The sequence below is a fragment of the Xiphias gladius genome, chromosome 19, assembly GCF_016859285.1.
Source record: "Xiphias gladius isolate SHS-SW01 ecotype Sanya breed wild chromosome 19, ASM1685928v1, whole genome shotgun sequence".
Taxonomy (NCBI): Eukaryota; Metazoa; Chordata; class Actinopteri; order Istiophoriformes; family Xiphiidae; genus Xiphias; species Xiphias gladius.
In genome coordinates this window covers 11,247,486-11,272,336 of record NC_053418.1, presented here as the reverse complement: position 1 = coordinate 11,272,336, position 24,851 = coordinate 11,247,486, and the positions used below count along the sequence as shown (strand labels likewise).

The 24,851-nt window shown below is 42.1% G+C and overlaps 2 protein-coding genes across 6 annotated transcripts; both read left to right on the top strand.

Annotated features, from left to right (window-relative positions):
- Positions 1–443: 443 nt before the first annotated feature.
- On the top strand, positions 444–14,827 carry nim1ka (NIM1 serine/threonine protein kinase a). 3 transcript variants are annotated; one of them, XM_040155396.1, is made up of 7 exons: positions 444–533; positions 8,765–9,325; positions 9,913–10,281; positions 10,484–10,596; positions 12,170–12,291; positions 12,461–12,607; positions 13,309–14,827. In XM_040155396.1, exons 3-7 carry the CDS (start codon positions 9,971–9,973, stop codon positions 14,065–14,067), a joined length of 1,452 nt encoding a protein of 483 aa, XP_040011330.1. In that variant the 5' UTR covers positions 444–533; positions 8,765–9,325; positions 9,913–9,970; the 3' UTR covers positions 14,068–14,827. The 3 variants fall into 3 exon arrangements, with proteins under 3 accessions (XP_040011330.1, XP_040011329.1, XP_040011331.1); XM_040155395.1 differs by lacking the exon at positions 444–533 and adding an exon at positions 3,551–3,595; XM_040155397.1 differs by lacking the exon at positions 444–533 and adding an exon at positions 4,085–4,782.
- On the top strand, positions 14,165–22,413 carry creb3l3l (cAMP responsive element binding protein 3-like 3 like). 3 transcript variants are annotated; one of them, XM_040155393.1, is made up of 11 exons: positions 14,165–14,242; positions 15,417–15,512; positions 16,952–17,092; positions 17,320–17,713; positions 17,893–18,002; positions 18,202–18,294; positions 18,722–18,828; positions 19,930–19,998; positions 20,112–20,196; positions 20,321–20,414; positions 20,667–22,413. In XM_040155393.1, the coding sequence occupies exons 2-11, from the start codon at positions 15,510–15,512 to the stop codon at positions 21,071–21,073; spliced, it is 1,503 nt and encodes a 500-aa protein (XP_040011327.1). In that variant the 5' UTR covers positions 14,165–14,242; positions 15,417–15,509; the 3' UTR covers positions 21,074–22,413. The 3 variants fall into 3 exon arrangements, with proteins under 3 accessions (XP_040011327.1, XP_040011324.1, XP_040011328.1); XM_040155390.1 differs by lacking the exon at positions 14,165–14,242 and having other exon boundaries at positions 15,287–15,512; XM_040155394.1 differs by lacking the exon at positions 14,165–14,242 and having other exon boundaries at positions 15,288–15,537.
- The last annotated feature ends 2,438 nt before the right edge of the window (positions 22,414–24,851 follow it).

The window sequence follows — 24,851 nt, the reverse complement described above, 5'->3', positions numbered from 1 at the left end:
AGTTTAATGAGGTATTACCCCGAGGAGCTCCATCTTTATACTGAAAAAAGTGACCTCTTTGTACTATCAGAGCATAGTAGGATGGAGGTATTAACCGTTTATCTTGGCACCTCTTAGAATCTTATAAATCCCCCCACGGTGATCCCCTGACCCCACCTTGAACCTCTGAGCCTGAACCGGTGAGCACGGTGCCTGGCACGCACGACTTCGGTTTACATGGCGAGTCCCGCCGCCTGCCCCCCCCCCTGCTTCCCTGGACAGCTCCCGTGGTGCTGAACTAAACTGAACCGGCGGCGCGATCTCTCCCCCTCGCTTCTCATTGGACACGCGGTGCACGGTGGACTCTCCGGGCCGCCGCCGATTCGTCGCTTCAGCTGCCAGTCAAGCGGATTCCCCTTGGCAACGGATTTTAAGCGGCGAGCAGCTGCATCGGAGCCAGTTTCGACCAATGTCACCGGGCATCGGAGAAAAATGATTTCAAAGCGAAGACGGTCGTGCATGTCGCCACAGGGCCCATGAAGATGGCCATCAAAGTAAGACCGATTCCCAAACCTGTCATCTGTGGCCTGCGTGTGTTTTTTGTGCTGATAGGATTATGATAAGAAATGCACTGGCTCATAGGGAATGGCCTGCTGCCAGGAGATGGAAACTGTTGACTGTCATTGAACGCACGATTTATTCACGGGAATGGATCTTTTTCTGTTCGGGAACTCGCATGTTTTCGGGAGAAGAAAAAAAAAAAAGTGTTTCTAAATTCTAACACATCGCAGTCACACGACATATCCCGGCTGGAGACCCAGCAGTAGGCTACCTCGTAAATGAATCAGGGAAGGTGTTAGAGCTCGTATCACATGGACTGAAATTACGTGAGATAATGTAGTGTAATCCCCCGTGATCTTATCATACCGCAGTCTTATTTTGTAATGATCGCAGTCGCTAAGTCGACGCGCTACTTCTGAAAAGGACCACGGTGTGTCACCTGGCAGCTACGCACGCACGTGACGCACGCACACGCGGCGTGCGGTGGCTCAACTCCGGGGATCCACGATGACTCTGCTTCACACCCTCCCCCTGCGTTGAGCCGGCGAGGCGAGTCGACACTCTGGCCGCGGACGGACGGGGTCCGGCTCCAGCACCTGTTGCACTCCGTGGGGGGGGGGGGTTGTATCCGTCTTCACGCCGCATCCATCCCAACTCGTTTTTTGTCCCGTTAAGGAGAGTCCGACTGATGGGTCAGCAGGCCTGTCAGCTGCCAACGGCTTCCTCTGTAGTGAGGGCTCGGGAACAAGGGGTTGCTTTCACGGAGTACAGTAGTTTTATTGACGCAGATTCAGCAAAGATTTACAAGTATGTTTGTCAGAGGAAAATCTCTGCTCAGCTTGAAACTAGGCCCTTTTTTATAGGGCCTGGTTATAAACGCCGACTGATTTAATTGCATTTTATGCTTTTTGTGTTTGGTGATGGCAAAGAGAGAGATCGGGAGACTTGAATAACAGCTTCCAGATTTGGATCTCACAATGGCCCTACAGTCCATGTCTTATTCAACTGAGCCCCATATTGTCTCTTTTTTTTGATGGATTCTTTCCTTTTTATGTCTATTTTTCTTTCACGAAGTCTCCTTTCTTTCCTTTAGGCAGTGTTTCTACAGAGGTCACACTCACATGTCACTCGCTGTAAACAATAGTTCACTGTCTGTTTCTAGGATAACTGTGACGGTAGTGATAAGGTGGACAGCCATAACAAACAGCCCTTGCGCGTCTGTGTCTCATGGTCATTAAGTCTCGCTTAGTGGGACAGAGGTAAATGGGAAACAACGGGGTTAGGTATAACGTGAGTCAGTGTATGGGATTAGGTACCCAGTAGAATCTTCACACGCGTGGATTTAATCTAGTGCCGTGGAGAATAACCTTATTCGGCCATGTAGTACGTATGATGTAGATATAGGGGATGGATTTGGTCCCCGGGAAGCATTACTTCCGATTTGGGGTGGCATCACACTAGATAACTTGTTAACATTCGTATTGCTCATCACTCTTCTCCACGACGCATCGGGCATCAATAAAAGCCTTCTGCTAAAGCCATCTGGGTCTTCTACCAGCAGCTCACAAGATTTCAATATAAATTACCTAATTGTAAAATTAAGAAATCTTTAATGTATTGCATTAGAAAGGTAATCTTTTTAAATCTGATTTTATCGTTCCTCTCAGTGTAGACCTGGATTGGAAGCTAAATATGTTTCCATATTTTCGAAGCAAAAATAGTTCCTTTTTTTGGGGCCTGTTTATTTCCGCCTGAATGAAATTTGTTCCTGATTTTTATTCTTTTGATGGTCAATCAGTCAGAGCACATGAGACATTGCGCTCCATGTGTTTTTTTCTTTGATGCAAACCTCTTTGAAGTGCCAACAGTGAATAACACGCAAACCCCTGACAAGCTCTTTAAAACAGGAAGCAATAAATGAGCAAACAGATTTAGATTTCAACCCCCAGGTGTGGGATTTACAGTGTCTATTGCTTTTTTAATCTTATTGTGCTGCCTGCAGACAGTGTCATGGTAACTTTGTTAAGGCCTCAGAGACATCTACAGCTCTCTGTCGCTCTCCAAGATGTACTGGGAACTATACAGTAGTATATGTGTGTTGCTAGGCCTTGGGAATAACAGTCTGTGCTCTACATTTTCTTTTCAAAATATAGATAACATTAGTCCTGGAAAGAGGGTTAGTGTCCTACTCATGTAGTTATCATCAGTTTACCATTGCAAAGCCAGGTATTGTGTCTCAATTATTTCCAAGTGCTTTAGTTTTAGTGCGTCCATAGAGGTCTTTGGTTTAGACTCTGTGTGTATGTGTCAGGGGGAAGGGATTTAGAGGTCACTCTGTTTTTTGGAAATGTGAAATGTTTGCCCCATAGATTCCAGAGAGGCCTGTCTCTCTGTTCCTAGGGCCCGTAGTCTTCATTGTCACAGCTCTTTCACCATTGAGCTCTTTATTCTTGTCTGCTGTGCGTCTCAATTAACACGCCGAGGAGCTTTGTGTGGAGAGAGCTTGCTGTCTGTGTATGCGCCCTGGTGTGTATGTATTTACATGAGCGTGCTTGTGCATGTGTCTGTCTCCGGAAAGGGTGTGTGAATGTGTGTGCCTTGGCGCGTGCGTTGTCTTTGTGCCTGAATGCGTGATAGCAGTGAAAAAGAGAGAATGGGGTACGAGCACCGGCTGGACTGAGGGAATGGATGTAAAGTTAATGGGAGGCAAAGCAACGGGCTTTTTAGAGACAAAACAGAGAGGAGGGACTCCTCTGCACATGGACGTTTTATAGCAGGACATGTGAGAAGCATCTCCTCTCTGCTTTTCCCTTGTCTCGCTAAAGGCACAGATCAGCGTTGAGAAAAGAGCCACTTTCTCCTAATCCTAATTCCTTGGATCCTAAGGCTCCTAATTCTTGATCCACAGCTGCTGTGGCTGTGATGGTGCTGTTTGTTGTTGTTGGCGTGTGTGAAGGGGCTGCTGTGCTGAGCTGGTGATGTCATCAGCAGCAGCAGCAGCAAAACTCGCCCTTCTTCCTTGTAGGTGATCCTCAGACAAATGATTGACTGTCTGGTGAGTAAGGACCCCCATAAGCTGTTCGTGTGATCGTGATCGTGTTTGCTGATTTTTTTTTTTTTTGACTAATTGTTGACTTGTCTGTGATGTGTGATGCTTTTTGTTTTTTTTTTTTTTTTTTAAGTGCTGTCGGTAAAAAAAAGTTGAAAAGGTTTTTTTTTGCATTATGCAGCATACAGCAATTAATAATTATTAATTAAAATGAAAAAAAAAAAAAATAAAAGAAAGAAAAAAAAAAATTGCCCTTACGGGCTACCAAGGGTGATGATGATATGATCTCTTCTCTTTTTTTTTTTTTATTATTATTATGATATCTATATTCTGTAATTGTAAGTAGAGTTTTAAAAAAAACAACACATTTGGTTTGAGATCTTCTCTCAGTTGTTCTGCTATTGAGACATGTTATTCAAAAAAAATTATTGTTTTTTTATTTGAAATCTATAAAATGTTCAAAATTAGAGGCATAAGCCCAGAAGTGAAGACTATTGTTGTTCCTGAGTTTTAAGTTTTTAAGTTTTAAAATGGTTGAAAAATAGGAAAACAGGCTCCCACACAGTCTTTCAAAATATCTAAACCTTCTTTAAATTTCAAAATTGTACTACTAACATTATTTCAATATAGACTTGCTTATACTCTTGAAACATTTTGTAGTTAGACCATTTAGGATAGCTTACTTGGTCTGACCAGCAGCCAAAAAAGTTATTAAAAACAATTTTAAACAGAGGTCAAATTAAGAAATAATATGAACCTGTAACCTGTTTGGTCATTTTCCTTGACATATTGTATGATTAAATGACTTTACATGTCGAGTTCAGCTTTAATTCACAATCAGAAAAGTATGAACAAGATACTCTATATTTGTAATATACACAATTGTGCTCTTTATTTGTGTATAAGTCGGTGTGTGTATAAATCCATCAGTCTGCCCGCGTACATATTAACATGCATACTCCCAGATTAAATGCAGCACTGTATAATTTACAAGGCATGGTGTCCTCTCTTTCTTGACACTCAGTGCCAGTTAATGCCTAATCCTAAACCTGAAAAAGACAAACAAACATGCTTGGTCAGTGTCCATCACCAAGCAACCAGGTACATCTGTTATCCAGTGGAAGCAAAACACAAAGCAATCTGGGTAACAACACTCATCTATAGACCCTCCGTGGAGATACTCTTCACTTAAGGTAATTATCAGTCGATCCAGTTGGTTTTTTAAAATTGCTTTACTCAGCATAGCAGTTGTCCCACCCTCCCTTTAAGTAATTTTAGGAATATATTTGCGAAGTTTAGAATGATGATATTTTGGTAGAAAAACAGGTGGTAATTGCAGGACAGTGAACGAGCGTCTGATAAGCCAGTTCCAACACAACTGAAAAATACAATATCCTGATATAGATTTTCTCCCAAAACTCTTCTTGCTCTCCTATCATCACCTCCACCAAGGTGGTTATGGGATTGCCCATGTCTGTTTGTTTGTTGGTTTGCTTGTTTGTTAGTTTATTTGTCAGCAGGATCAAGCAAAAACTACTGAGCCGATTTTACACCAAACTGGATGCCAGGGAAGAACCCATTAAATTTTGGGGCAGATCTGGATCATTATCCAAGAATTTGAGGATTTTCCTCTGAAGTCCTGTGTATGTTGTTTGACATTGGCCTTGGCAGAGGTCTGCGTTCTACTGAGCACATTTTCTTGTTATTTATTGCATTTATCTCACACATGGTTTTCCTTTAGTCTTTTTATTTACACACATAAAAGGCTGGTATTCAGGGCTTGTTGCTTTGTGCTTTAAAGTGGAGGCCTCTCCTCTCTTACCTTTTAAGTTGCCTGAGATCAATGCTTAGATATTCATGGTTCAATGATAGGAAGGTGTTTGAAGGCTGGGAGACTGTACGTCTGACGAAAGAGAATTGCTTTGATTTCCTAGTAAGGCTTTAACATAGATTAATTCATCTTAATACAGAGACAGATGACAGAACATCTTCCAAAACACCATGTTACACTAAGCTAACCATTTCTTCTATTGCTTTCACCAAATAACGTTATGTCATAACAGTTTTTTCTTCAAAACATCCTAACTCAATTTATGATAAGAATTTTTTGTAACACTGAAGGGCAACAGATTTTCTAGAATTGACATCACCATTGCCATCTAACTCCATCACCTCATCTTTTCTACTGTGTGGATGTGCGAAAGGTTACAGTTTGCAGCTTTGAAGGATAAGGCAAGCTATATACTATACTTTTTCCTATGTCAACAACTCCATGAAAAGACCAAACAATGCTTTAGTCTGTCTGCCAATACCTTCTGACTTCCCTACACCCTCAGTGGCACTCAGCTTCACACCCGTTCATTCCTACTGAAGATGTAAGTCTTTTTTTAAAAAGGCCAAGCAACTTCCTAAAATAGCTAGGAATTGTAGTTTTTAGCAAACATTACTCAAATAAGAGTAAATAGTGCATTTATAGGGGGCTATTCCATGACATGGTGAGTATAATGGAGGACCATGAACATGTGCAACTGTGTGGCTCATTTGCAATGTCTCTTGGTGCTATTGGTAAGACATTTAAGATACCTATCAGTAAATTACTGATATGTTTTTGATAGTTTTTGGACAGCAATGGAACTCAGTGCCACAGGGGAATAAGCTACAGTGTCTTAAGAAAGTATTCAGACCCCTTCAGTTTTGGCACACTTTGTAATATTGTACATTTAATTTTAAATGGATAAAAATGCCAATTTGCCCACCAATCTACATGCAATAACCCATAATGAAAAAGGTGAAAACATGTTTTTAGAATTTCTTGCAGATTTATTAAAAATCAAAAACTGAAATCTCTAATTTACAAAAGTATTCAGACCATCAATTCAGTGCTTTGTAGAAGCTCTTTTGGCAGCAATTACAGCTTTGAGTCTTCTTGGGTAAGTCTCTCCAAGCTTGGCAGACCTGGATTTAGGCAATTCATCCCATTCTTCTTGGCAGATCCTCCAGGGCGCCGTCAGATTGGATGGGAAGTGTCTGTGAACTGCCATCTTCTCTCCACAGATGTTCTATGGGGTTTAAGTCTGAGCTTTGACTCAGCCACTCAAGGACAGTCAGAGAATTGTCCAGAAGCAACTCCAGCATTGTCTTGGCTGTATGCTTCAGATAACTGTCGTGCTGAAAGGTGAACAATTGCCCCAGCCTCAGTTTCATCTGACCAGTTTCCCTGTCCCCACCACTGAGAAGCACCCCCACAGTATAATGCTGCCACCACCATGCTTCACCGGAGGAGTGGTGTTAGCCAGGTGATGAGCAGTGCCCGGTGTTCACCAGACATAGTGTTTGGAGTTCTGCCTAAAGGGTTACATTTTTGTCTCATCGGACTAGAGAATCTTTTTTCCTCATGCTGTCCTTTAAATGCTGTCCTTTAAATGCTGTTTGGCAATTCCAAGCGGGCTGCCTTTTACTCAAGAGTGCCTTCTGTCAAGCCAATCTACCATAAAGGCCTGATTGATGGAGTGCTGCTGCAATGGTCGCTCTTCACAGGTTCTCCAATCTCTGCAGAGAACTTATGAAGCTCTGTTAGAAGGGACCGTTGGGTTCTTGGTCACCTTGACCAAGGCCCTTCTTTCTCAGTTACTCCATTTGGCTGGATGGCCAACTCTAGGAAGAGTCCTGATGGTTCCATACTTCTTCCATTTCACAATTATTGAGACCATTATGCTCCTGGGAACACTCAAAACTTTAGAAATGGTTTTATACCCTTGCCCTGAGGTATGCCTCGCCACAATTATATTGCAGTGGTCTACAGAGAGCTCCTTGGATTTCATAACTTGGTTTTTGTCCTGACATGCAGCGTCAATTGTGGGACCTTATATACACAGGTTCGTGCCTTTCTAAACTATATCAAATCAGTTTCTGAAGCCAATGTCTATCAGGCTTTGGCTACACAGGCCATACTTGATAATACGATCAATTCACAGTTGGTTTTAGTTGTTTTGTGGGATTGTCGATAAAAATATAAATATAGAACATTGCCAGTGCTAGCCTTTACTGCACATGGGTTCAAATTGTGAATGTGGAAACTCTTGGCAGATTAAATACTGGTATGGCTGTAGACTGTAGTTTGGGTTAAGTATACTGTCTGTATATATACCATTCAATGCTGTATTTTCCAAATTAATGAGGGTGTCAAGTTGAATGTAGACCAATTTACTTACACTGGTAGAAAGAATTAATTGTGCACACTATTCTTTTAAACACCAGAACACGGAAATAATGGAAAATCAAATCATCTAATATAAATTTAGGTAATTCGGGTCAATCTATTTCTGTCAGATCACCGGGATAACACCATAAAATCAGTGTAAGAAACAAAGCTGGGCTCAGTTGGACTTGATTTAGGTTAATTTACAAATCCTCTGCAAAAATTTGCCACATTTCTTCTTTTGCCAAATATGGTGTTGATAAAATGTATTTTGAGTAGTTAAACACAATAATTTGTTTTATTTTAAATGGCTGATTTGAATTGTCATTAAGAATATACACATTTCTGCAAAATCAGGGTTCACCTCAGATTCACCTTTTCTTTTCCTTCTCATGGGACAGTGTTAGAGCTATGCTCTTAGAGCAGCATGCAGTTATCACCTAATTACAAATTTATATACCCACACACAACACACACACACACACACACACATAAGGGAGTGACAGTCATCACTCAAACTCTGCATTAGAAATGAAAAAGGTTAGAAATGTCGTTATTTTGGGTTGTTAAATATCCTCTTGGTGGTAGAGAGTGATGAGGATCTCACTCATTTGTTTATTCTGGCTCTCATGGCAGCCTGAGCCTGCATCATCCTTGAAGGAGGATCCAAGCACTGAATTAAGTAAGGATTAAAATTCACATTCAAGGAGAATTCACTCAAGGAGATATTGCACAGTCACACTTGTGTTGACATATGCACACAGACTCCTTTACATTTCACAGACGCTTGACCCATAAAAACATAAAAAATTGCCAAAATGATAAATATTCTGTCATACCTACAAGTAGGTAAAAAAATAAAAAAATAGACTAACATACAAAAGTTAGACGACAAAAAGCAAAGGGAGGGCTTCTATGATCATTAAAATGAACATAAATGACATTAATTTTTGTTACTCTCTTGTGCTTAATTCCAGGTTGTCTCACTAAACGCTCCATGGCTGTACCCTGACACTATCATCTGTTCAGCCTCCTTCCTCCAACCCCCCCATCCAGCTCCTCTCCCCTCCTCCTCAACCTGTGGCCTATTTATACCCTGGAGAGTCAAAAGAGCCCATTAAAGCTCTGCAGACCTCTTCAGAGACAACTGTGAGCATGAATCCAATGACACATGATCTATCTGATCTCCAGCCTCATCGCCTTTTTTTATTTTGAATGCTACAAATAAGGAAAACCGAAAGTGCGACCACTGGAAATTCTTGAAGTGCAACAAGACTACAACTGGTTTCAGACTAAGATGACAAACTGCCCCTGATATTCCATTGTGGCAAGGACTGGTTGCAGCTGCAGCACATTTGAGAATTTTGGATGCAGAATGTGCTTGGGTCTGCAGACTTGAGATTCTGCCCTGTTTAGCTGAAATACAAGAAAACACACATTCACAACATTTGTTTATTGACTCAGTTGTGTCATTAGCTATGAGATTTGGGCCAGGACACAGAAAGGATTTACCTTCTTAATGGCTCACATATCTGAAGGTAAGTCAAGTTTTTTGTCCAATATAATTTGCTTTATCAGTTTTTACAGTTGATCTATGATAGAAAAACAATTATTTTATTAAATGTATGCATAAAGCCAGTACAGTACCTACATGAATGTGTTGCAGCTACCTATTTAACTTTTATCATCATCATATGGATTGTGTGTGAGGCTAATACTGTTGGTACTGTGTACACATTGTATAAATGGGGGGCAATTATTTAGATTATAACAGTCTCACAACAAAGACCATGTGTTGCAAAACCATGTGTATTTAATATAATATAATTAGACGAGAAAAATAGGACACATATTGTAGTGGGCTTGCAATGCAGTTAAAGAGAAGCAACACCAAATATATTACTAAAGCAGTTTTGTTTCTTGTTACGATGCCTTTTAGTTTCAGTTTAAAAGGGTAGATTTTAAAAGGCCCACTCATAATAGTCAGAACAGCAATTATAATGCATCAGAACAACACATTCAGTACTTTTCACAGAATACTGTCAAGAATTATACAGTCTAAAAAATGTAGTAAGAAAATTAACACCAAAAAAAATGGATGGATTTTTTTCCTTTGTGCATCCAGTCATGCACCACTCCCAGCCATGAGCTAAGCCCACTCCACCCTGGGTGTCCCTTGCAGAATGACTGCTGTCTGCCCCTCTGAGAGCAGCCCAGAAGGGACTGAAGCTGGGGCCAGGACAGCAGGCTCCAGGGGGTCGGGGGCAGCAGGCACTGCTGGGAACACCTGCGTTTCTGGGGCCGAGACTGGGGAGTCTAATGGAGACTCTGTCGGAGGCTCCATTGGAGGCACAGTTGTGGTTACTGGTGGCCAAAGGTACACCCGCTGGAGCCGCCAAGAAAGCTCCGACGTCAACACAGACGATGAGGGAGCCACCGTCCGCCGCCTCACTCCACTGGAAAGGCTGAACCTGGATATGTGCCAGGATGAAAGGTAGGGATCAAGAGATAAAGCAGAAATCACATTTTTATATTGTCGGTCCTTTGAGACCATAAGTTATTTTAGAATATTGATTTGTTGTAAATCTCTTTCCCTTTTTGACTTCCCAGGCGGTGAAATTCTGTCTTTGGTGGCTCTAACTAGTATATCATAAAGAATTTTCAGTGTAACAACTTGTTATATAATCTGGTCACAGGGTCGTCCGTGAACTAACAATGGGAAGAAGAATCGGCTTCTACAAAATTCGAGGAGAGATCGGCTGTGGAAATTTCTCCCATGTCAAACTAGGAATTCATGCCCTCACCAAAGGTAAGACACTGCATGACATTAATGAAACGCAGCTGCACTTAAGACACTTACACAGGGGAAAATGAAAACATCAGCTAAACTTAGATGTCATACTGACATGACTGACTGCCAAGGTACTGATAGAAGCCAGGACATTTTGACTGAATAGTCATTGCTAAAAGGCAGTCTAAAAACATCCATCCTTAAAGATAAAATTCGTAGCTAAGCTCTCATTCGCTCTCTGCTCTGGCTGTTTATTAGATTTAAGTGGTAATTTTGCTGATGAGCACTGTCCATCAATGGGCTGCAACGCTAACAAGTGTGTCCTTATGTAGCAATTCACTAACAAGGCGATGTGTGCCTGGCCAGGGGGCTGATTTGGCCACAAAGAGACATGTTGTCTGCTGCCCTTGAACAAATGGATTGATTAGAGATCTCCAGTTTCCTTAGCGACGGCTAAAATTGCTGCATGCCTCATCAAAGGCTAAAGAGAGACAGGAGAATGAATGTGTGTGTGTGTGTGTGTGTGTGTGTATGTGTGTGCGCGCACGCACTATGTTTTTAGGGCAATATGTACCTTACTGTATCCTTGTCCTTGCTATGCTGTGTGTGTGCGCGCATGTAAGTGGTATCATTTAGTCCTCCACAAACAACATAAGCTGCAGTGCATTTTAAATGCTCCTATTGAAAGCTATGTCACCACTGAAAGGGAGCCCAATACCAGCCTGAATAATGTATACTGACGCACAATTAGATATATCAACAGCAAGGAACATTTCTGTATTTAGTTACCTGAGGTCTATTTTATTTATCTCTATGAATCATTTAAAGGAATACAGCCAAGATATCAGTTGTTTGAATCTGATACACTGTATGTAAAGTATTTTCATCTTTTGTGGCAGTAAGTTTTGTGCCTTTTGAACTTTGCGCCATATTTCCTTACATTTTTAAAGGTGGCAAGGTAAATTTGATTCCAGGACAATGTAGCCACAGTAATTCAGCACTCTGTGTCCGTGTCATTTTTAATCTTCACCGACTTGACCCCCCATATCTGCTTTGACCTTAAGTCACTGCAGTATGGCAATTTCCCTGCATTTACAAAAGCAAATTTCCTCCTAAGATTGGGCTAAAAGTGAGAATTGAACCCTGGGAGAACATAATCAAAAAAAGAAAATGGTTTCTGAGGGGAGCTAATCCTCCATCAAATTATCATGAGCACAGCATCAGGCCTGGTTACTTCAGGGGCAAATCTGTGTTTGCTAGGTGGTACCAAGCTCACATTTGCTATCCACTAGCTACATACAGTTTATGTAACATTTACAGTACATAATTTATTAGAAAGTTGAAGTTATTTTAATGATGGTGCAGAGTGATACACACAATGAGAGCACTTGTGTCTCAAAAAAGAAAAAAACTATATTTAGATTCTTCCTTTCTTTTCCATATTAAATTAATTCTGGTATCAAGTTTCTATTGAAATACCACTTTAAAGCATTTGTCCGAATGGTTTTGACTGATCCAATTCCTCTGTAGAAAAATGTTTGTATGATATTAGATTTCATGCGTCACTGATCATTGACTGCTCCGTCACCAGACAAGGTGGCCATAAAGATCCTAGACAAAACCAAGCTGGATCAGAAGACCCAGAGGTTGCTGTCCAGAGAGATCTCTAGCATGGAGAAACTACACCATCCCAACATCATACGCCTCTATGAGGTTTGGCTCATACAGTACACACTCTCATATTGATTTGTATCCGACCTTTATCCGATCCCAAGGGGCTTTCTCAGTGATCACGACATCCAGCCGACATCCGGTCTTCTTCTTCTTCGTAATGCATTCTGACGTACCTGTCAATTGTGCTGTCTTTCTTTTTCTTTTTTAGGTGGTGGAGACATTGTCACGGTTACACTTGGTGATGGAGTATGCAGGGGGAGGGGAGCTCTACACCAAAATTACTACGGAAGGGAAACTTTCTGACACTGATAGCAAGATTGTCTTCTCTCAGATCCTCTCTGCTGTTAAACACATGGTCAGGACATATACGTTTATACTGAAGTGCTTATCCGCTATACGTTCGTAATAAAATGTATTTTAATCTATAGAATTGCCCATTCTCTGCTGCTAAAATGACCTGGTTTAACCTTCTAACCTAATTAGATGCACATGACTGTTCTGTTACAATATTCTGAGCTATAAAACCATAATGATGGAATATCAAAATATTTTTTTAATCCATAGAATGTATGTGATGGACAGTTTAATGAAAGTATCCAGGAACTGTCATAGATTAGAGAAATAAAGTGTATGCATTTGGTCACATGGAAGCTTTCGTGGCAACTGAAAAAAAAATGCATGACTCATTCATTTCTGTTTGGTCAGACACTCTATTGACGGGGCAATCACATGTTTGCGTGACCCTGCTAGACATGTTTTATATTTAAATATAAAAATGCTCTGCTTGTAATAATAATTTGTGACTCAAATGAAGTTTCAATAAGCAAATCAAATTTCTGAGTGAAGAGTTGTTCAGTATCTTCTCTACCTCTTCAAACCCCAGAACTCCTACACTGAACAAAATTAGTTTGGAAATGGTTTTTTGGTAGCAATCAAATTATTAATGACAAAGATCTATGTGTATTATCATAAAACCCTGATGGATCAAATATGTATATGCCGTAGTTTGAATTGTGGTTAACCTACATAACTCGGCTTTTCATTTTTCTCCCACAGCATGAAAACAACATCATCCACCGTGACCTGAAAGCAGAGAATGTTTTCTACACCAGCAGCTCTTGTGTCAAGGTGGGGGACTTCGGCTTTAGCACGCTGAGCCGCCGCGATGAGACACTCAACACGTTCTGCGGCTCTCCGCCTTACGCTGCGCCTGAGCTCTTTCGAGATGAACATTATGTTGGCATCTTTGTAGACGTCTGGGCCCTTGGTGTGATGCTGTTCTTTATGGTGACAGGCACCATGCCATTCAGGGCAGACACGGTGGCCAAACTCAAGCGATGCATCCTGGAGGGGGCCTACATCCTGCCCTCCTGGGTGCCAGATGCATGTCAGAGGCTGATCAGGGGAATCCTCCAACCCATGCCATCTGACCGCTGCACAGTGGAGCAGATGATGGGCTGTGAGTGGCTGCTCCCTGTGGACTTCCCACGGGCCATGGAGCCCTTTAAATTAGACCCTTCCTACCTTGCAGAGAGTGATCCATCTGAACTCGAGGGGGAAGAGATGGAGGTAAAGGCAGCACTGGAGACACTAGGAATCACCTCAGAACACATCCTCAACAACCAGGGGAAAGACTGCAGGAGCTCCATCACTGGGATCTATAGGATCCTGCTACACCGGGCTCACAAGAGACGGGCTGTTCAGAGTATGCCTGTGGTCACACAGGTAGTCGGAAAAACTAAAACAAGTAAAAAGGAACGGCTAAAAGTGTACCGTAGTTTACGGCACACATCTAAACTCTGTGTGATTCTGTGACAAAATGCTCTGCTTCACTCTGGAAATTGATTGACTTTATAGTCTTGGATGATATTGCATGGATTTCATTAGAAAAAAAGTGCTTTTCAGTCCAGCATTATAAATTGAAATCATGGTATATAACCCCACATAGCTCCTGAAATCTGGGATTTCTTACTTCAGTATCTTTCTTCTAGTAAGTAAAATTAGTCTCTGTGAGAAGGAAATGTTACAAAATATAATTTAAGTCAGCATAATAATTATTAGATGGCATACATAACTTTTATTTAGGTCATGTAGGCCAGATATTTGTAGACCACTCCCATGTTATGTATAGTTTTGCTGTACCACCAACAAACCCTGTCAGAAATCAATGTAGCAAAAATCTTAAGGAATAGAGTGAGAAATCCACATTATGCTGAAGGGATGAAGGTTTTTTTTTAATGTTTAATTGCACTTTTCTCCGAGGCCTTAGTTTTCTATAATGTTTAGTAATCAGATAGACTGTTTTCATTATTGTCCTTATGTTTTCAATGATATGAATAGAGTTTTCACATCTTCCTCTGTGGCATGAGAAAGCCAATAACCCACATTGAGCTGTGGTTTCCAACTTACCAAACACCAAAGTAATTAGTAGGTCAGACCAGTTGGTGGCAAAATTGATTTTCAATTTTTTTACCCAGACAATTACAGTTCGAATTTCAGTTATTAGGTTTTTTTATCATCTGATGCCATTTTCATGCTAATGTGTTGATTAAAATAAATGTAAAATTTGAATGCATAGGTCTTTTTTTATGAAATAATTTTTAAGGCTTATGATGCTTTTGTGTCTGTGCCTATGTTTGATCTTTTTAACGAAATGATGAAACATAGGCGAAATACAGCTCTTAATCTAAAGGTGCATTTACTGGTATTTCGCAAGCAATTACTCATTGCGTGGTTGCACATTGGACTGTTTGCACATTGTTGCATACTGTATACACATACATACATACACACATATATGTATTTATGTATATGTATTTATACATATAAGCAGCAGTTCATTGTATTGTTTTATACCTTTTTATTGTGTTTTACAGAAACACAGTAATTATGATAATTTTTTTCTGTTTTATTCTAATAATACCATAATAAAAATATAGAGACAATATAATAATATGGAATTTTAAAACTTTAGTAATAATACAATAATATGTAATTTAATTTGCTGTATTTTACTGCAGCCACTTATGTGTATGCAGAAAGCAGGACAATAATGGGTACAGTTCAAGGCACAACACCGGTACTACACTTCCCAGAAGCCCCCGGAAAGACCACGTGTTCATGTCCGCTTTCCCGTGTTGACGCAATTTTTGCCTTGTTGGAAGGTGGTTTCAGGAAGAAGCGCCGTGACAGTAGACGACAGCAGCGGAGAGACGCCGAGCAGAGAAACCCAGAGACACCCGGACGAACTCACGCGAATGGTATTTTGTCTCCTGTTATCGAGCGGTAAGCGTGTTCATGTCGGCATTAGCTGCGTTTAGCGTTTTTTCCAGCGTGTGCAATGTCAGGAGGGAACACGCCCTCTTAAAATATAGCTCCCGGCAGGATTATTAACGTTAGGCAGCTGGCTCTTGGATGCTGGCCTGATGACACTTCCTTATCTCTGTCATTGGAGCAAATGAGGCAGTTACGTTTCTTCCAGCCCGTTACAATCGAAAGCTCATGAATCACGTTGCCTGCGCCACTTAAACCAGGTCATTTCGTTTGGGTCTTAAACGGCCGCGCTGCAAGACAATACTCGTTATCTTGCAAGACAATAAAGGCACCCTGCAATACGAACAGCATTCATGTGTCCACACGTTTTCCCTCGGGCGGGAAATGCGGCATAGAAAAATACAGTCGTTTCCTGAATTTGATCTAAACGCCATACATCTTATTTGTTTTGACACTTGATATTGTAGCCAGATCTCGTGACAAAGACGTGGGGGCGGGGCTCAGCATAAGATGAGGTCATGACGGGGAGCGTGGCGATGATGCAATGCGAAGCTGTCTACATGGCAGTTTAGCAAAGGTGTGATCGGGGCCACTGGCGGGGACGTCCGACCTGTCACACCTCAGATCCCTCGGAGGCCACCAGACGCCTTGCGGTCAAAATGGCATCCGTGCGCACCTGGCGGCCGCCGCCGCCGCCGCCGCCGCGCGAAGGTCAAGGCGAGCTACAAAAGCAGCAGGGTGGAAGCTTAACAGAACCATCTCTTCCTTTACAGGACGACCCTCTTGTCCCGTGTCACAAGTATCGCTGCAATACCATCACAAACTCTACGGCGGGTTGATATTTGAGAACGAAAAATTTTACTGTGACAACATCTGATACAGTACTTTGACTTGACGTCTGAGACGCTAATATTATTATTTTTTTTTTTTGGTATGACTGCGGGGGGCTCTTATACAACATTTAGTCACGGCTGAGGTGTGTGGTAGGATCTCGGATAAACAATCATTTGATAGTCATAGAGGCATTCAGCGTTCGTTTCAGTCAGCCAGAACTGTCATATTCATTCAGGAAGTTGCATCACATAACTGTAAGGCTGCTACCAGCAACTGTTTTCAATATCGACCTGGGTTTTCTTTTTTTTTTGTTTTTTAAATCACAACTTGAGTCCAAAGGGAGAGCTTTACATTACTTGTTTTGTCTGAGCAACGGGCCCAAATCCAAAGATAATTTCCTTTTTATTTATTTTCATTAATTTAATTTTTTGCCGGATAAATGTTTTTACAAAAATCAACTAATTGATTAATTGGTAAATAGTTTCAGCAAAAATAACTAGAATAATCCCAGACAATGTTTATTCAACCGTCGCTAAAAACTATTATACTATAATATAAATGCTGTGGTCTATATGCTCCTGCGTTGCTACAGATGTCAGTCACTGAGGACCTTCCAGACATGGATGGAACAGACCTACTGAGGCTGCTGTTCCACAACGGAGAGGACGGATCTGCTGAGCCCCTCTTTCCGGATGGGAACGGGCTCATCGAATCCTGGCTGTCTGAACAAGATGTAAGACTTCATTCACAGAAAAGAGAGATCGATTTAGGATGAAGTTGGTTAGATGAGACTGTGATGATAAATGCCCAGGGTTTGGAAACAGTAATGTAAACATCTTGAAGTCTACATATGAGAGAAGCTACACAATCATGGAGCGGCTAAGCAAGCAAGCATAACAGCCTGATGACTTACCTGTTGTGTTTGTGTTTCAAAGTTTAATACTGTCCTTTGTCTCCCAGATGCTGACAGGTATGGATACTGAAGACTTCCTGTCCAGTTTGTTAGAGGGAGAGGAAAACATGGGGACCATCTGTCCCTCTCATTCTCCCTTGGGCAGCGACAGCGGCATTTCTGATGACAGCAGCACTGGCGTCGGAAACAACAATCTTCTGGGGTGCCCAAGTCCCCATGGTAGTGATAGTGATGTTGTGACCAGCCCCAGTTATTCACAGCCCAGTCCCGTGCACTCGGACCCTGCCCTGGCCCCTGGGGAGCTGCACACGGAGAGCCTGGAGGCCTTAACAGTCCAGGCGGATCACAGCTACTCTCTGCTGCAGAGCAGTGGGACGGACATGGATATCTTGCAGAGTGTGAGGGCAGAGAGGCCAGATACAGATGTCTTCATTGATCTAGGTATTTGAATTTGAATTGAATCTGTGGGCTTTCATTTTTGTAATCCCTTCAAAGAACATGGATTTGGGATTAGTAAATAGTTCTTGGGGAACGCAGTGACAAATGGGGACACTTAACTAGCCGAGCAGATAGAAAAAGCTGATTAAGTTTATTTTAAACATGTGTTTTTCCTCTGCCAGATGACCTGGTGAGTGAGGCAATGGAGGAGGCCATCACCAGTGAGCTGCCCTGCACTTTGGCCATAGAGGACTCAACACAGGATTCACCACAGCCCAACGAAACAGACCAGGTCAGTTTCTCTCACTGTTTTAGCCAAACCAAAGAGACTGCTTCATATGTTTTACCAAAGACCCAAAGATTCGGTTAAAATGCCAGTATTGTCTGCCATGTATTATTTAGAAGATGGTTTGTGGCCCATGCTACAAATGTGGCACAATTTTATGCGCTACTGAAAACGCTTAGAAAACGTTGTCTTTCCTCCCCTTCAGTTCCAGTTTAAGGAGATTGTGCTCACTGAGGAGGAGAAGCGGCTTTTGTCGAAAGAGGGAATAACCATTCCCACACACATGCCTCTCACAAAGGTAACTGATGCAGTAAATGTCTAAATCTCCTTGAGTTGATGGTGTTGTCTTAATCGTGAGCACCGAGCAGCATTGTAAGCTACACTGGACTGAAGCATCTGCAAAATACTGAAAATATAAATTCATCAATAAACATAATCAGAGCCCATTCTCCTGATAGAAATTATCGTCATATTCATTTTGTAGCAATTGTAGTACAGTAATCCTGAACAGTGGTAGCCTTTTTTAATTGTTTGGCCATATGTGAATGTTTTTGACTTATAACTTGGTATGATTATGATTATTTAGTTTTTTTGCCCCCAAACCTTGCTTTTGCTGGATGAATATTCAAAATTTTCTGTTCGGTGCTCCTGCGGCACAGCTGTTCCAAGGGTGTTATACGTCATGTCAACATTCTGGTGAAAGCCTCCCTGTCTCTGTGTAACAGGCGGAGGAGAGGACCTTGAAGAGGGTCAGGAGGAAGATCCGCAACAAGCAGTCTGCTCAGGAAAGCCGCAAGAAGAAGAAGGTGTATGTTGATGGACTGGAAAACAGGTGAGAGGCTAAAATTTCTACAAATGAGAAATGATGGCTATCTCATAACTTTTTTAACATAGATACCGCTATCCTGTTCTTGGGAGAGCAGTCAGATATTCCACAGAGCTTTCTATACACTATCCTGTACAGTTACCCACTCCAGGAACCCATTCCTTGTACGTGTATTAATCACTTGAGGCTAATAGGGTGGCATGTTTCTGAATATCTTGATAGTGTTCCTCAAGCTCCACCTCCAATTCCTTTCATTTGCGAACTCGGGTTTTGAAAAAGAAAACTATAATCGGCAGTCAGATGAATACGCGGTTGGATAACATGGCCTCATGGATAAATGGGGCTAAAAAGATAGAAATATCTGTAAAGGATATTACTGGTAGGCGAAAAAATTGTGGTCATAGTCCAACTATTGTAACTCTGGGACTATGTCTGCAGTTTTTCAACTTTATAGGACTTAAAAGTTGATTAAACTAAAAGGAATCAAAGAATGGAAAAGCTTGAATGCATAAAACAAATAGTGCCGAGTCTAACAATTATTTTCATTATCAATCTACAGACTATTTTCTTGATTAATTGATTTGTCTATAAAATATAAAAGAAATTGTGAAAAATGCCCATTTTAATTCCCCATAGCCGAAGGTGACACCTTCAAAGGTCTTGTCTTGTCTGACCAACAAAGACTCAAAGATATTCAGTTCATTATATCGTGTGTGACAAAAAAAGCTTGAAATCCTTAGAAGCTGGAACTAAGCCATGTTTGGCATTTTTGCTTAGGAAATGACTTGAACCATTATTTGATTATCAAAACAGTTGCAGTTTAATTTTCTGTCAATTGACTAATTGATGAACTAATGACTAACTTTTACAGTCAACAGACTTTTCCTTGTCAACAGTTATTCATATGTCAATGAGTTGTAGCTACTCTTATCAAACTCGAAACACACACTGTGGGAAGAACCTGAAAGAAAAACCAAACAGCAATTGCGTACTGATTTATTGTATGGCTTTAATTTTTAAGGTTGATGAGTTTTTATGGTTGGTCAGATAGTGTATGTATGTTTGGATAAAAATACCGATTACTTAATCAGTGTCTGCCCACCACAGGGTTGCCATCTGCACTGCGCACAACCTGGAGTTACAGAAGAAAGTCCAACTGCTTCAGAAACAGAACATGTAAGAACTCTGAGATATTGCTCCTGTATTACTATGTAATAACACATGTCTAGCAGGTCTTTCTGAATCGGTTGACATCTGCTAAATTATATGTGTCCTCTTTGTTCTTACAGGTCCTTGATAGAGCAAATGAGGAAACTACAGGCTATAGTGAAGACGTCAACCATGAAGGCCAGCACAACCAGCACTTGTGTCATGGTAAATTTGTGGGCTATAGTAACTTTTTTTTTTCTCTCCTGATTATTGTCCACATATTAAGTGTCAAGCTCTTTGTCATGTTGCAGTACTTTCTCCTCACTTTCTCCTTGGCTTTGCCCTCCAGGTGTTCGTGCTCTCCTTCTGCCTCTTCATCTTCCCATCGGTCAATCCATTTGGCGGAAACACAGAACAGAAGGAACTCTACACACCCTCCTCCAGTAAGTGACCTCAAAACAAAAAAGTCTGCTATATTGTTACGTGGCTATATTTCAACCTTACTCGCCATGTCTTTTTGATACACATAATTTGTCGCATTGTTCATGAAGATAGCATGTCTTGACTTATGCTTACCCTACTTTTCCCCTCTAACGGTTTTATCTATTGTGTGACCAAAATTTCACGAATTTATTTTTCAGCAGTTTGACTTTGTTGGCGCAGCTTTGGTAATCATTTTTCGTTCATTATTGCAGTCATCTCTCGGACCTTGCGCTCACTGCCCTCAGAAAGCACAGATGCACTATCCTACCTTGAGCCTGAAGAGGAGGAGCTTCTCTTAGTACCCCAAGTGGAGGCGGAAAACGTTAACGCCATTTTTGCTGGGGGTCAGAAGAACCACACCCCTGACTACCAGAGGGTGGAGCAGCCTGACTCGGAAACAGGCGTCAACAGCAACTCCTCGGCAGACTTCCCCGGTCCCGCTCAGGCTGCAGAGATGAAGCCGGGGCCGGCTGGCGGAGTATCGGCCTTACAGGAAGGATCCATTGATGCTGTAGTGGCGTCTGCTGTGGCATATGAGGTCTCGGGGTCCAAGGATAACTGGATAGACCGGAACCCCCCGTCTGTCATATTACAGCAGCATCGTTCAGATGAGATGTAGTGGGGACATGTTTATCAATATAACCAGCAGAGGGAGCCAGATTCCTAATGTTTTGGGTACCAGAGGGAAGCTGAAACTTGCAAAAGGAGGAAGGGAAAATACCGGTAATTATCAACATGTAGGATCAGTCTGTCTGTCCCTACTTTTCCCTTCTAACAGCCTTCTGATGTACTACTGATACTTTTTTTGCACTTTGTTCTGATTTCCTTGTACCAGTGGGCAAAAATAACTGGCGAGAGATTTCCATATTGCAGCAGTGTAAACTACGTAAAAAAAAATAGGATATTGCAGCGATAATATGCATGCTTGCATTGCTGGAGACCACACGCTACTTAGGTAGCGCTGAGGGCTCTCACGTTATTTTACAAATTGGTGGTGATTTACCAAAATTTGTGAACTTGTTGGCACCACCACAGGAAAATTTATACTGACCCAGCAGTAGATAACTTCAATAAAAGTTTTACTTGATGGCATTATTGTTTATCACCAAATTCTAGGGTGAGCTTTGTTTGACTTCAGTCTGCCTGATCACCCCCGGCAGATCTCAACGTACGCTGCTCACGAATGACTCCCATAGTAAATTGTGAAAATAAGTACTCCCAACAGTTTGCACTGCGAACTAGTCAACAACATTCATTGCATAGTAGAAGACGGGCTGCCTGATTCTCATAAAGCTTGATCAAAGAGGTTGTTTGACCATCATAATGCTTAAGCCATTGCAGGACATTTGGCCATTTAGAGGACTTGTAAAGTTTGTTAGTATTTCCCTTGTAACAAGGGTATCCACGCTCCTTTTAATTTTGGAATGCTTTGGTTTTATGTTGTACAGTAAAGCAAGAAAAAATATCCATAAAATGTAGAACAGGACACTTTGCTATTGTTAGCTGACCACAGTCTACCCCTGCAATCTCCTCTTTTACAATTTCATTGGAGAGTTCTCACCTTTATAAACATATCTGAAAAATCTTAGCACCCTTGTGCACACAATAAGGGGTTTGATATATTTGCTCCGTAAACCGTGTTGCAGTAAAATATACTCAAAAATGTGATGACCTGTTTTGTCAGTGAAGCATTTTTGTCATTTTTTTGGTGTATTGTTTATGTTACTGTCAGTAATACATGGAATTTAAATGGTATTGGAACTGAACTGCTTTTGTTATAATCAAGAGCCAGTGAGATTTTAAATGTCGCTCACGTTGATCAAATGCACTGACATTTGAAATAGTCCCAGTAAAGAATGTAAATATACTAAAATGATTGTAGCTCCTCTGTACATTTGAACTCTTTATGTATAAAACATGTCTGGACATCTATAATAATAAACTTTTTATATATCGGAATGACTCAGTGTTTTTCTTGATGACGGAATGCAGGAATAGGAGTGTACATGCACACTCAACCTTGTCTTTTTTTTTTTTTTTTTTTTGAATTCCCAACTTGAGAAAAAGGTCACCTACAAGCCACTCGCAGTAGTGTGGATAACTTTTGAACAGAATTTGCCAGAATTCTCTATGAACCAAAATAGGTTTATTCTCTTCTCAGTTTTCATAATTGTTCTTTGTGCAGAATTCCCTCTTCAGAAGTCCTACATTGTCATTTTCAAGGACGAGTCAGTGCTTACAAGCTAACCAATGCACGGACAACCTGGAACTGTTTGTCACACCTTTTTACGGTTTGAGTTCACGCAGGGAGACTGTTGCTAATTTCTCCTCCATCGGCTATTCGCAGCCAGCCCGGGATTTTCCCCATCGTCTTAGCCAAACTGCTTACTGCATTCAGAACTGTAAAAGGCACGAAATTCCAAAAGCTTCCGGACACACTATTTCTGTGGTGTTGTTTATCCAACCAGCACATCACAGAGTGCACTGGGGTTGTTTTTAATGCAAATACCAAGTCATTACATGTAACAACACCTAGCCTAATGTAAATGTATTATTGAATCAGGGCAGGCTTATTAAAGTCCATTTTCTACTTTATTCTGCAAACCAAAACTGTAGCTTTGTTCCTCTTTTTCACTCGTAAAATTCTCTCTATGCTCCCATCGCTAGCGGGACAACATTTGTCTGAGCAGCAACCCGCGGCTGTGGGGAAATGACAGCAAACAGGGGCTGGTTGGTGACTCACGGGTGTGAGGGTGGAATCATGAGTCACGAACCGAGCTCAACGTGTCGAGACGGGCTGTGCAGTAGGGGAAAGGTCGCTCTCCAAGCGGCCGGCAGGTGGCGGTGCTGGTCCGGGTTTGTGCCGCCGAGGGCCCTCGCTCCGTGCAGGGCGAGCTGGTGCTCGGTGAGATCAAAACAACCTTTAATAGAGAGCAATACTCCGGTAATGAGGGCCTGTGCCCTCGCTGTGTGGTATTAATCTGTTTTAGCGGTGTAGATTTTCATCCTGATAACTTTTGATGTTTTTTTTTAATTTGTTTTCCAGATCTCAATGACTCTTTCTACTCCCAATTATTGCTTATACTAGACGTCGTTTTCAAGTTAAGACAGAGGCCCGGCCGACTGGTGCGGAAACACGCACAGCCCTCGGCTGCTCTGTCTGAACAGCGAGGGATGTTGAACGTGAGCTCCCGCTGATAAAGATAAACCGGCCTGGCGAGACTACCGGCCGCGGCGCGTGGCGCTCCCCGGGAGGAGGCCCCCCGCGCATCTGTCGGGCATCTGCCGTGGGCCACTGGACGTGTGTGCGTCCTGCGTGCGCACACACACACACACACACACACACACACACACTCACACACACAAAGCCCCCCAAAGGCCCATGAAAGGACCGGGGGCAGGTGGAGGACGTGAGTATTGTTGTGACACAAAGATGATTTTTCCTTTTTCCCTCTACACGCGTCAAGACGAGAGTGGCAATTGAGCCCCCCTTTCAATGGACGAACAAAAACTGGCGTGTGCCGGCCACGAGCTGTTTTGCTCACTCCTCCAAAACACGTCGCCGTCGCGCCGTCTCGCCGTAGTCGGGCCGGGACAGGCGCGCAGGTCCCGCTCCGGCAGCTCTGTAAACTCCCTGGCAGACCGTAAACACGGCAGCACGCCGAGGAGCAGGTCGGTGGGACGCACGCGTGTGCAGGTGCACCGTCAACAAGCTGCCCATCAGGGGCAAGTGGGGGGCTAGACTAGAGGGGAAAGTTTGGATGGGCTATAAATATGACATGCAGTGATTCCCCAAGTTGGGGAATTCCAGTACTTAAAAGATCGTTTGTGAGCTGATCGTGAAATAGATTGATTTCACCCCTGATTCCACTGCTGCCTCGCCCACTACACACAGATCCGGCCTTTTTCCTTCCACTGATCTGCATATCCAGTTGCATCGTCACTTGCAGGGTGGTCTGAGATGCGTCGGTTTGCAATGCCCCCCCCCCCCACGGCGTTTGTACCTGTCACGCTAAAAAACATTAATTGGTGTATAACAATTATATAACCTACAAACAGAAGGCGGGGTTGACGAAGAGGTAAACGAGGTGGAAGGGCTCTAGCCCAACCTCCACCTGGAACCATCGTGATACAAGCAATCGATCTAATACAGGCAAGCGATTCGACCTTCTTTAAAGGTCTGTGATATCACATGATGTATTTGTTTAAACTTTAAATTCGGGTCATAAACATGCCGGCAAATGCCAGAGCGTTACGTGCTCCGTAGTAACTCAGGTGGGCAGTGGAAGCCACGGTGGGTCCAAGCCTTACTGTGCCAGGATAACAGTGACTCTGAAAATCCATCGCAAACGGGACTTTTAGTTTTTGTACATGGTGGTGATGTTGGATGTTGACAA